Source organism: Canis lupus, chromosome 4 (genome assembly GCF_003254725.2).
Source record: "Canis lupus dingo isolate Sandy chromosome 4, ASM325472v2, whole genome shotgun sequence".
NCBI lineage: Eukaryota > Metazoa > Chordata > Mammalia > Carnivora > Canidae > Canis > Canis lupus.
In genome coordinates this window covers 59229636-59242646 of record NC_064246.1, presented here as the reverse complement: position 1 = coordinate 59242646, position 13011 = coordinate 59229636, and the positions used below count along the sequence as shown (strand labels likewise).

Here is a 13011-nt window from a genome sequence, read left to right as displayed (position 1 = left end):
CGAGCCTTCGTCAGCATCCAGGTCCCCATGGCAACCACCTCCGAAACGCCCTGTTCCCGTTGCCGGGGTAACTGCCTCCCCAACACCTGCCTGCCTTCCACTGCGAAACCTGCTCCCGGACGCCCTGGCCCTAACCACACACAATACTGCAGGCCCATGTGGGCCCAGGGCGGGGCGACCCGGCACCCCCGAGGTGATGGACTGCAGGAGGGGCTCGAGGAGGGGGAGAAGAAGAAACTTAATCTACAAGTGATCTTCTCTCTTCCCACCTCCCCCACCTCCAACTGTGGGTCCCTTGTAGCAGACAGGATGGGATTAAGTGGGGCAAAAAGGCAGTTACCATGGTAACGGCCAGTGGGTGCCACATTCTGGGATGGTCCCCAGGAAAGACAGGATGCAGTTACCCTGGCAACTTCATCTCCTCTGGAGAGACAGGTATTGCCCCGTTGCCCTGGCAACAGCCGGGTTCTAAGGTTTACAGGAAGCGATAACTAATTCATTGGGATCTCTCTCCCAATGGATCACTGTAGTCTGTAACTGTCTCTGCTCCCCTCTATATTTTGTTCTTGCCTCTGCCTCTGTCTTCCTTATGTCGCTCTCATTCTCTGCCACCTTGTCCATCATGCTGGCACTCTAGCTTGAGCGACAAGTGCAGAGGGGACATCAGGATTCTGGAGGGAAGTGCCCTGCCTGCCCGCTCACCCCCACCTCTCTCCTCCATCCCGTGCCCCCAGAGGGACCATGGAGATCTGGCCTCCTGGGGCTCATGTCCCAGTTTCTGCTTGTGCTTCAAGTCAAGGTGAAAGAGGCGGAGGCGGCAGTGGGGAGGGAAGCATGGCCTGGCATGGAGGGGAGTGGCCATGGGCCTGTCCTGAAATCCTCATTCCCATTCTCCCTGCCAACTTCCACTCTTCAGGACAGCAGCCAGATCCATGGCCCCAAGATCCCACCCAAGCCCTCGGGGGTTCGGAAAGAAAATGGCTGGAGTTTAAGGATCTGAGTTCAACTCCAGCTCTGATGTTTATGAGCTGTGTGACCCTGGGAAAGTCACTGCCCCTCTCTGAGCCTCCAGCACCCTTTCTGCAAAAACAGAACAAAGCTGCCACTGCAGAGGAAGGCTGTGAAGAAGGAGTGGGCTAAGGGCTGTGGAAGCCTTTGGGAAGTATGTAAACATGAGGCCTCTTTTTAGTTTCTGGAAGAGGAAATGGAAGGTCTAAAGTAGGACCATGACCACCCCCATCACTCTAGCTTGGACTGAGAATTTAACAGCTCACCAGGCTGAGGTCTGATGCCAGCCAGTGAGCCCAGGTGGGATAAAAGGATTCAGGATCCCAACCCTCTGAGTTGCTAACGCACCCCCTCTGAACCTCCAGATTGCCTTCGTGGTCACCTCCCTTCCTGGACATGTTGTCTGCGTGTTGGTAGTCCCCAACCCTAGCAGGTACCTGGCTCACTATGTTAGGTCCAGGGGCCCCCAGAAGCCTCTGGGCACTCTCTCCCACAATTTTGCCCCTCTTCCTGGGCATCAAGGGTAAGAGAGAATGATAGAATGCCTCTCCTGAGGCAAGATGCAGCCACTTCTTCCCTGGAGAGAAACAGGAGGGAGGCCGAGGGGAAGGAGGAGAGGCGAGCTAAGGAGGAGGGGTAATGGCTTAGCCACTAATTGCACCATTACCACCTTCAGAAAAAGGAAAAACCACTCAGTTTTGTTTCTGCGCACAATATGCTTCCCGCTCCTGCCGCCAACGTTGCAATTCAGAGGCAGAGAAGAGAGGCCTTTGCTCGGGGGCTGCACAGCTGGTGGGAGCGGGCAGGGCACAGAAATCCTTCCTGCCAGAGGTGAGAGGCAGATGTGGGAAGTGGGGGGAAGAAGGACTGCTCAGCCACCTCCCCCCTAGACCCTCTAGCCCTTCTCCGGAGATGGTTTCCACTTGTGAAGGTGTTGCAACAGCCCTTTGAGACCACTGAGGCCACCTCAGTCATTGTCCGGGAGACTGGAGCAGGACTCTACCATCTATAGGCTGTGGGACTTTGGATGAGTAGCCTAATTTCTCTGTGCCTCAGTTTCTTCATCTGCAAAATAGACTTGATAATATTCCCTATCCCCAGGGCCGGGCAGGATGAAATGAGATGAGCAGATGATCACAGCAGCTGACACACTGTAAATGCTCAGAGATAAGAAATTATTACTATTAAGAGATTAAGCCCTGCCTCCTCTGAATCCTGGAGGCACACACCACCATCCTTGTTCCTAGCACTTGTGGTACCATTCTCTAAGTCCCCACTGGAGTGGAGTTCCTGGTTTGAGCATCACCTGACCCCAGCCTGGTCCACAGCAATGCCTATGGGACAGAAGACTGGGGCTAGAAAGACAGGCTCACAAGATCTCTAGCTCACTTAACGATGCTTTAGAAATTAACACATAAAACAAATGGCAGATGTACCCTGAGGCTGTATTAATGGGAACCTGAAGTTCTGAACGGAGGAGGTGATAGTCCTGCTCAGCAGGGAGCTGGCCTGACCACCCCATTCCCAGCTGGCCCCATTCCCAACCCCCACTGTGAAAGGAAGCACTCTCAGAAGCCAGCAGAGCACCTGGTGGAAGGTTAGGAGGTCGTGCCCTTAGGTCACAGGAAGAGGGTGGGGCGGATGAGAGGGACCAAGGTTAATGGCCAACTCTCTCCCTGTCTCTGACAGGGACCATGGAGGTGGTTTATGAGGCTTCCGGGGGCAAGGCCAACCAGGCTCCAGACCGCTCTGTCCTGCCCCCCATCCCTCCCCACCCCGTCCCTCTGTCTGTCACCCTTCCTCTATCTCTTCTTTCAGCTCCCCTTTCTCCTCTCCTTCTACTCTTTCCCACTTTCCTCCTTCCCTTGAGCATTTTCTTCTCAAGCCTCCCTATCCTTCCTGTTCCTTTTCACCTCCTTTCTTATTTCTACCTCCCTCCCTCCTGCCTCTTCTCTCCTTCCCTGGCCTAGACCCTGTGCACAGGAAGGGGGACTGGGGGGCTGTGGGACAGGACAGGCAGGACCTAGTGGCAGAGATGACTGGAGAGGAGGAAGGATAAGACCAAAAGGTCTCCTTGGCAACTCTCACCCCCTTGGAACCTTGGAGAGCTTAACTCAGGGGTGTGGGCACTGCCTCGGACAGGCACCCCCATCCTGAATGTGGCTGCAGCCCTGCACACCAGCTAATTGACTGCCTCCCCTGTGCCCACAAGGCTGGCAGCTGTGCCTGGTGGTGGCGGGCAGTGAGGAGCCAGGCCTGCCCCTGGGACGCGGAGAGAATGAGCCGATGATTGCATGGGGGCTGTTCCTGCCAAACGCCCCACTCCCCAGGGCCATGGCAGGCATGCGAGCCAGCACGTGTGCTCCCATCTGCAACAGGCGTGAGGTACTCAGGAGCTGGCCTGCAAAGCCCCAGGCTAGTGGCCAGGGGTGGGAGCGCTGGAGGTCGCTGAGCACAGTCCTGACATGCTAAGATAGGGCACGTGAACACAAGCTATACCCCATGTATATGGGGTGGGAAGGAAAAGACTGGGACCTGGGCCAAGTTCCTGGGCCATGGCGGCAGTGGGGGTACTGGGGGGAAGCACAGCCCTGGTAGCATTGGGACAGCCCACTCACAACCAACCTTCCAGAGCCCACACACATACCCACACGCGCATGCTCAGGTGCCTCAGGGTCCTGCAGGGCCTGGGCAAGTGCCGCAGAAAACGTGCCATCTGAAGGGTCCCCACGAGGCCTGTCCCACTAAGGGCAGTGAGTGTGGGGGACAGAATCGGTGAAAAAGTGGGCCAAGAGAGAAGGGCTCCTGCAGAGGGTCTAGGTGGAGGGTGATTTGGTTAATTAATGGCAGTAAGTAACGCCAGGTTTATACTTGGGAGGGAAGTCAGGGGTCAGGGAGCAGCACCACGTAGGAGGCACTGCTTGCAGAGCAGAGGCAAGCAGGGAGTCAAGGGACCGAGGGCCATGGCTGCTGGACCAATGTCACAGCACAGCAGAGCCTGCATCAGAGGACCCAAGTTCAAATCCAGCCGTTGGCTACGGGTATTCATGGCAGGTCTTTTCCCCCCGGGGCCTCCACTTCCTCCTGAGAAATATGGGGACAAGATGTTCCTTCACTGACTCCAAAAATATGAAAAATAGTTATTTCTGCCTTAGAGACAGGCCCTGTGCTCAGCATACTGCACAATTTATACCTCACAATACATATCTGTGCAATAGGTTCAGCCGCTGCCTATTTTGCAGAGGTGTGACGGGACTTAGCCATGTACAGTCTGTGTGACTTCTGCACCTCCGACCTATGTTCTTTGGCCTGCATAAGGGCTGGAAGGGCCCTGACAGATGGAGACCAAGGCCCAGAGAGAGGAAGCTGCCCTCCCTTGGTACCAGAAGTTAGGGGCAGAGTCAGGATATAATCCAGAATTCTGGACTCCAAGAACAGTGCTCCTTCCCTTCCCTTGCTCTGCCCACCCTCTTTCTGGCACCGCAGGCCTAAGTTCCAAGGTAGCCAGGAGGTACCAAGTGAGAGGAAGTAACACTGTGAGGCCCAGGATGGGGCTCAGAGCCCTGCCCCTCCAGTCAGGTCTGGGGCTCCCTCCTGGTTCCCTGGGGACTCATCATCCCTCCCCAGCTTGGATAGGGACATCCCTGGCTCTAACCTGACTGCCTGACCAATCTGCTGCCGTCTGATCCAGCCAAGTGGGAAACTGAGGGTCAGTCTGGCATCTTTAGGTTCCACGCCATCTGATCTGTGACCCAAGGGGCCAGAGCTTCCTCTAGACTACCTCTCTCCCACCCCACCCCACCCCACCGCAAGTGGTACAGGCATCTGCCCAGCAATGCCAGCCAGGGGTCTTATACAGAGTCCAGACCCAGGTACCCTGACTGGGGGGAACTCGGACCACAGGAGGCAGGAGGAGGTGGACAGGACCCACGCAGTCTGCTGGACAGAACAGAAACCACAGCAAGCACACTGGGCCTCTCATCATAACACCCTAGTCCTGGTGGCTCCTTACCCCAATACCTTCCACCAATTTCAGCCCTGGGCCAGCTGCCCGCACCCTGGGTAGGCAGGCTTGGGGATGGCTGGACTATGGACCAGGTTGCAGGCTGAAGCTTCAGTGGGGCTCCTGGGCTGTCTGCTGGGTCCTGGGTTAGGTAGGACTCTGAGCCAGGCAAGCTCTAGGCTGGCTTTAAGATTAGACCGCACGTCCTCCCAGGCACAGCCCCTAGCCCTAGAGCTGGACTCTCTATGTTTGAAGCCAGGTTAGCCATAGGGGGTAGGCCTTGGCATCTAGGGAACATCAGAAAGGGCCTTTTATGGTCCTGCTCGTATGGCCCTAAAGGGCAGGGGCCCAGGAAGAGAAGCAGGGTTAGAGCTTGAAGTCAGGCCACATAAGGCAGGCCCAACACACCAGTCTCATGAGAGGCTTCCACTCAACTGTTGCAAGCCCGGAATTGCAGGGGAGCCCTGGCACCATGCCATTCTGGAAGGGCACAGCCCATACAGCCGGGAGAAGCACTCAGTAGAGCTGGAGTATCCTGGGTAATGGGCAGACTATGAACAACCCATCTGTGGAATATGCTGGGCCTGGGACACCATCCCCATGGACGACCTCTTCAGGACTTCCCTCCTAAGCAGGCAGAAATGCCGGGGGGTGGCTGGAATCCAGAGACCTCAGCCAGTCCTGGCCCCTGCCCCCCACAGCCCAGGCCTCAACATCCTCCAGGGGTGGTCGGGGTTGGGGGTGGTGCAGAGGATAGGGCCCGGGACACGGACAGTCACCTCCGTCCTGCCACCCCAGGCCAGACTCTCGCTGCTGGGCTCAGCTACCACTGCAGAGGGCATGCAGCTCTGGAACCCGTACCCAAACCCCCTCCACTGCACCGCACCTACCCCACCCCACCCGTCCTGCTCATCCACAAGCTGACGAGTCCTAACAGGCCTCCTTTGCCAGTGACAAAAATAACTATTTTCAAAATTCACAGCAGGGCTTTCGCCTACACACGCTGCACCGACTGGAACCTGAAGGTAGATGTGCAGGGTGCAGCGTGTGCATGGAGGCGCGCTGTGCAGCGAGCAGGCCCTGAACAGCACCCCCCCACACGCCCCTCCTCCCACCCCTCAGCCCATGGCCCCCAACACACACACGCAGGGGTCCCCAGAATGACCAAGAAGGAAGGGCTCTTAAATCATCCATTGTATACAGGGGGACGCTGAGGCCCAGAGAGGGCCTGGGATTTGCCAGAGGTCACACGGTGGGCCTGTGGCAGGACTGGATCGGAACCCATATGTTCTGCTTCCCGGCCAGACTGCTCACCTCCTCTCCCATTTGCTGAGTCAATGGTGAGCTCATCCTTGCCCTCAGGATGCACACATGAGCGTGTACACAGACCGCACTCCAGCCCTGGCTTCCGTGTGACTGCATTTTAATCAAGTTAACGGGCTCCTCCACAACCCTTACCTTAGCTAGTTCTCTACAGCCCTGTGAGGTAGGCAGAGCAGGGGCTAACATTCCCATTTGCAGATGGAGAAATTGAGGCCCAAAGGGGAAGGATTGGGTCCAAGGTCAAAGCAGCACTCAGTGGCCTGTTGGCCAGGGCCTCTTTACACGGCTGTTCCCACCACCCTTGATCCTGCAGCAGCTAACAGCCAGGTCAATTCTCTGGGTGCTGGGGGCCAGAAGGACAGCTTTCCCCAACATCCCCCAGTACGAGTCTGGCCTTGGGACCGGCCCAAGCCATGGGAAGACCAGGAAGGGCAGCCTGCCTCCCTGGACCTCCACCCTCAGCACTCAGAGGATCCCTTAAGAGTGGCCAGATTGCCATGTCTCTGCTAGGGGCCAGGCCTAGAGAGCTGCCTCCACATAGCCCCTCACCCAAACACCCAAGCAGTACCACAGAGATGCAGGGTTCAAGGGTGAGGCCTTAAATGAGCTGGGAGGTGGCAAGGTCAATGGGAACTCCATCATGGCCTCAGGTACCAGGTTCACACAAACGGAGCCACCAAGTCATTAGAGCTCATTTACAGATGAGGAAACTGAGGCCTGGAGAGCTCACACGGGCCACTTGAGGTCACAGAGCAAGTCAGTGGAGAGCCAGGACTGGAATCCAGGTACCCCAATCTAGTTTATTCTTCCCCAAGTCAACTCCCCACCCTTCAACTGAGGGGCACTATATGCCCTCCATTTCCCTGCAGATGGGGACTTGACCTCAGACCCCTCCGTGGGGAGGGGCAGGGCCAGGCTTGAATGGAGAAGTTCATCTAGGGGGAGAGATCCTCGCCTCCCTCCCATCAGATCCTCTGGGACATTAGCCTGGTGTTGAGTTTTCGAAAAAAGGATCGAAGCTTGCAAATCTTGCATTTTTTCTTGCGGCGCCCTCGGGAGAAGCTTCGAGCCCTGCCCGCCTCTTCCTCCTCTTCCTCCTCTTCCTCATCACTGGCCCAGGGCCCCCACGCACCCCCATTGAAGTCGGGATGGGCCCGAGGATTCTCGGCGGGGTAGCGCACAGGGATGGCTGTGCGGTTATAGTCCACCAGACGGGCCAGCAGGGCCCGGACCACGTCGGGTCGCTGGCCAGCCAGGTCCTCCCGTTCGTAGGGGTCGGCGCTGATGTTGAAGAGCCACACCGCCTGGCGGGCGCTGGCCATACGCTCGAGGTTCCACCAGCTGCCCGGAAAGGCGGCCAGCGTCTGCGGCGGGATCCAATCTCCGTAGCCGGGGTCCCCCGTCAGCAGCTTCCACTCGCCCACGCGGATGGCGGCCTGCACGGCAGTGTTCCAGATGCCAAAGCCAGCCTCCAGGGAGCCGTGGCGGGCGTGGTTGTAGAGCGGGTCAATGTTGTGCAGGATCTCTGTGCGCGGCGAGGCCCGGCCCTCACTGATGGCCGGCCACACGTCGTAGCCGTCTAGCCCGTCAGCCGCCGAGGCGGTGCCACCTGCCAGACCCACCAGGGTTGGGTACCAGTCAGTGATGTGCACCAGCGCCCGGCTGGTCCGGCGCTTTCGCTTGAGCAGGGGGCTATGGACGAAGCCAAGGCCGCGCACGCCACCTTCCCAGTAAGTGCCCTTGCGTCCTCGCAGAGGCCAGTTGCTGCCCCCCGAGAAGGTCTGGCCACCATTGTCACTGGAGAAGATGATGACGCTGTTGTTGTAGAAACCGTAGCGCTTGAGGGCCGAGGTGATGTTGCGCACGGCTTCGTCCATGCAGGTCACCATGGCTGCGTACTTCCGCCGGGCCACGTTGCCCATGGTGCGGTAGCGGTACAGGTACTCACGCGGGGACTGCAGGGGCGTGTGCACCGCCTGGAAGGCCACATAGAGGAAGAGGGGCCGCCGGGGGCTGTGGCTAGCTAGGATGTGGCTGACACGCTGGGCATAGAGCATAGTGGAATACTGGCCGCTGAGCCCCCAGGCCACGTTCTCGCCCTCGTGCAGGTCAAAGCCGCACACCCCGGGACCGTCACAGTTGTCATAGGTGTAGTAGTCCACATTGCCCGTGAGCGAGCCCAGGAAGGTGTCGAAGCCCCGGCGGGTTGGCAGGCACTCCTTCCGGTAGAAGCCCAGGTGCCACTTGCCCACCATGTGGGTAGAGTAACCTGCCTCCTGCAGCTTCTGCGGCAGCGTCACCTGGTCCAGAGGCAGGCAGTTGGGCTGCCGAGGGCGGATGATGGAGTGCTGAAGTCCTGTGTGGATCTGGTACCTGGGTGGGGAGAGGGCACAGGTGAGCCACAATCCACTGCTCTGGCCAACCAAGTCCCACTTCTCTCCCTGAGGTGGGCTCTGGCCCCAGCACTTCCAGCAAACCTACAGTAGTAGCCAGCAGGTCTCATCACGTGATAAGCACTTCAAATGCATTATCTCATAGAATCCTCGAAATCAATTGAAGCAGGTATTTACCGTCATTTTACAGACAAGGAGATTGAAGCTTGGGATGGTTTAAACCACTCACCCAGGATCACACAGCTAGGAAGATGGGGAATTAAGAGTCGAACCCAGGTTAATCATGACAACAAAATAGTAATAGCTAATACCAAGCACTCTCTGGGGCTCAGCATCGTGCTACGCTCCCTTATATGAATTAACTCACCAAATTCTCACTGACCTAGGAAGTACATGCATATCATTATTAATCCCATTTTCCAAATAAGGAAACTGAGACTCAATAAATTAAGTTACTTGCCCAGTGATTCAAACAATAAGTAACTGGAGCTGGGATCTATATCCCAGGTGGTCTTCAGAGACTTCAGAATCCCTAAGTTCTAAGCTTCTAACTTGCTCTGGGGCCTAGAGCAAGTCCTGCTCTCCCAGACAAACTCCTACTCACTCTTCAAAGCCCAGCCCAAATGTTCCCCCCCTCTGTAAAGTCTCTCATAACTCTCTCAAAAATGAGTCACTCTTGCTTCTGGGTTAACATTTAGTACACATGATCACTGTCCTACTCGGCCATGGAGTTCTCCTCAGTTGTACATGCTCTTGGGCCCAGTGATATGTAATGGGGCTGTCCTTTACTCAACTTTGTATTCTTGGCATTCAGTGGATATCTAAAGGATATTCAATGACTTATGGAATGAATGAATGGAATGAATGAATGAATGAAACAAATGAAGAATGGCACTCAGAGGATTTTAAAGGCAGAAGGGACTCAAGTCAAATTCTATTTACCTTGTCTTAAAAATACAGGTCCAGGGGTGCCTGGGTGGCTCAGTTAGTCAAGTGTCTGACTTTGGCTCAGGTTATGATCTCGGCAGGATACTGGGATGGAGCCCGAACCGGGAGTCAAGCCCCACACCAGGGTTCACACTCAGTGGGGAGTCTGCTTGTCCCTCTCCTTCTTCCCCTGCCCCTCCCCCTGCTCATGCTCTCTCTTTCTCTCATTCTCTCTCCAAACAAATAAGTAAAATCTTTTTTTAAAAAAAGAAAAACACATATCCAGAGGAGGGGAAGGGTCTTGCTCAAAGTCACTCAGTGATCAGGGGCAAAACCAGGACCTGAACACAAGTCCAAGCAGAGTCTGAACACAGACTCTTTTCCAGCACATGAGGCTGCCACATATCTTTTGCCCCATAGTGGCCTCGGTTTGCTCATGTAATGGGGTGAATTGAGTAGAACTCTGAAAACCTTCCAGTTCCCAAATTTTATTAGACCAGTTTTCATGTGCCTACCTACAAATTCATGTGGCCCCTGGATCTGGGTCACTCACCCAGGCTAATACTTTGAGGCAGGAGTGAATGGTTAGCTGAATTCTGCATTCCTCATCTATTCATTCAAATCCCTTCTGTGGTCAAGGCCCCCATGTGATCTGCTTATGGTGTCCAGCTTTTACTCAAGTCTTGAAAGCCCAGAGTAAATAAGAAGCCTGGAACTTCACAAGGGTCTTAGAATCCCACACCTTTTTCTCACCCCAGGGGAATCCAAGTTAAGCCAGAACCAGAATACCTGACACCTTTAACCCAAGCATGAGAGTGAGCTCTCCTGTTTTTGGTTTCCTTATCTTAATTAAAGCTGTTACCATTGTTAGGTATCATTAACTACTATTGTCGTTTTTTATTTGCCACATATATTATTTCATTTAATCCTCATCAAAAATCTACAGGAAGATTATGATTATCCCCATCCTACAGATGATGAAAGTGAGGCTCTCCAAAGTATAGCAATGGGCCCTACTGCAGACGACAATCAAGCAGCGGCTCCAAGCTTTGAACCCAGGTCTACACAACTCATGCCCAAAACCTCTCGGTGGTGCTGGCTCCACAGACCTCAATCAAGCTAATGAATGATTTAGATTTAATACAGGAAGCACCCTATGGCCAGGTAGCGGCGGAGCCTCTTCTTAGGGTTCAGTACCACGGAGCACTGGTTTGTAAAGTGGGTGGGCCAGCTAAGAGTCACCGAAGCCCGTCTGCAAGTGAGTAACATGAGAAACACCGGTCTCTCCAGCTTCACCAAACACGACTGGATGCATTAACAAACACTAATGAGAGTAGTCAGCATCAGTCAGATGGAGCCAGCTGCAGGGGGCGGAGGGCAGACGCTGCCCAGCCACGCTCGGCTAACTTCACAGATCAGGGGGTTGGAAGGCTGCCCTGCTGGCTGCTCATTCCCCTGCTCGAACTAAAAGTCACCTCTCGGGAGAGAGACGCTAACTTGTGCACAATTCTTGGGAATGCAGATTCATCTTCCCTCCTCTGGGGGTTAGTCAACACTTGGTCTTCACCGCCACCACCAACGCCCCCACCCACAGCACGTACACCAGCCCCTCTTGCACTTCTCCAGTTCTCTCTCTGTCCTGGAGCTGAATGCTCTGTGCCCTAGTGAAGGAAAAAAAGGTACCTATTTGATTCCTAGCTCTGGGACCTCTGCCAACCACCTGGCCTCTCAGCCCCTTCTCCTACAGACCCTAAAGTTGGGGAGAGGCATGAGTAGGGCCCTCCCTGACTCCATGCCTCAGTTTCTCCCACCTAGGAAACAGGGAGAGCCAGGCTCTTGTTCCTGAGATCATACTAATGGCTTTTGGGTGGAACTTAGAAGAAGGCATGCCTTGGATCCCATCCAAGGAGGATTAGCTTCAGCCTTGCCAAAGGATTTTCTCCTAAGTGGCCAGAGTTTGCCTTCCACACCCCCACCTCCTGTTTCCCTGCTCTTTTAATCCTGTAATCCCGTCGCCTTGCCTGTGGACAACTCCTTACAGAGAAAGCAGCACGTCTCTTTGCGGCTCCCAGCCAACTCGGGAGGATTCCGCAGATGAAAAAACAGAGCCTTGGAGAAATGAAGTAACTAGCCAAGGCTCCATAGGTCACGGCATCCTGTGTGTGTGTCTTTCTGCACCACCTATACATTCCTTGGTTTCCTCTCCATGCATCCATCAATTTGGGGACCCTAATCCCTCTGGTGACATCCCTCATGCTGCCACTTATGGACAGCCAAGCAAGCTACACACAACTCATCCCATCCTCACCACTCTTTTTCAGGATTAAACACTGCTCTCCACCCCATTTATAGAGAAGTTAAATGAGTTGCTCATGGCCTCAGGGTCTGTAAATAGAAGCAGCCTTAAAACTTAAGTGTCAGAGATTGCCATGTTTCTCTATTTCTCTAACAAAGGGATGACCAGATGTCTCCTTCACATGGTGTGTAGTGTGTGTCCTAGAACATGGGAGGGAGGAGACCTCAAAGATGATCCAATCCATTCAGTGCACAGTTGGAGAAACTGAGGCCCAGAGAGGGCAAAGACTTAACTCATGATCACAGGGGCCACTGGGGACAGAATTGGCCGGGTCCTGGTTTCCCAGGTCACAGACGGTGGACTCAGAGGAAATCTACAGCCCGGATTTATTAGGGGCTCCCTCCACCAGCCCCAGCAGCCTGGGTCATGCCTACCTGCCAGTGAGAAGTTGGCTCCGCGAAGGCGTGCAGATGGGCTGGATATAATAATTCTCCAACTTGACACCCTCGGCTGCCAGCCGGTCCAGTGTAGGGGTCTCGATATCTGAGCCGTGGTAGCCCACGTCGTGGTAGCCCTGGTCGTCGGTGAGGATGAAGATGATATGGGGAGGCTGGGGTGGAGGGGCCGAGGGCTGCTCCAAGCCGGGCTCCCCGGGCCCGTCGGCCACCAGGCTCGGCTTGGCCCAGTCCCAGGACAGGTAGCCGAAGCTGAGCAGGCTGACCAGCGAGAGGCCAGTGAGGGCGTGCATCGCCATGCCGGCCCGCGCGTCCGCCTCGCGCGCCCAGGGCGCACGGCCCGCACGGCGCTGGACGGTGCCGCGGCCCGGGGGGCGGCTCGGGGCTGGGTCCGGCACCGGCGGGCGGCCCTGCGCGGCCGCAGCGGGGCGCTCCGGGGGGGTCAGGCCCGCGCCGAGCTGCCTCCCGCCGCCCGCGCTCCCGCTCCCCCAGCTCAGCCGGGCCAGCCTGAGACGCGGCGTGGCTGCTTCCAAAAAGTGCTCTCCACCATCCTCCGGCTCTCCCCTTCCCACTAGCCCTCGAGTGCTCCCGCCTCCTAATTTCTCT

At 55.9% G+C, this 13011-nt stretch overlaps 1 protein-coding gene across 1 annotated transcript; it reads right to left on the bottom strand.

Annotated features, from left to right (window-relative positions):
* Nucleotides 1-6417: 6417 nt before the first annotated feature.
* Nucleotides 6418-12756, bottom strand: ARSI (arylsulfatase family member I). Its single transcript, XM_025435005.3, has 2 exons — nt 12385-12756; nt 6418-8707 (listed from the first exon to the last, which is right to left on the bottom strand). Exons 1-2 carry the CDS (start codon nt 12702-12704, stop codon nt 7300-7302), a joined length of 1728 nt encoding a protein of 575 aa, XP_025290790.1. The 5' UTR covers nt 12705-12756; the 3' UTR covers nt 6418-7299.
* Nucleotides 12757-13011: the final 255 nt, after the last annotated feature.

Bases quoted from the DNA above. Each gene is read 5' to 3' on its own strand.
- ARSI (XM_025435005.3), bottom strand. From the start codon at position 12,704: ATGGCGATGCACGCCCTCACTGGCCTCTCGCTGGTCAGCCTGCTCAGC. The intron at 8,708-12,384 runs GTAGGCATGACC...CTCCCCACCCAG, and splicing joins AGCCAACTTCTCACTGGCAG to GTACCAGATCCACACAGGAC.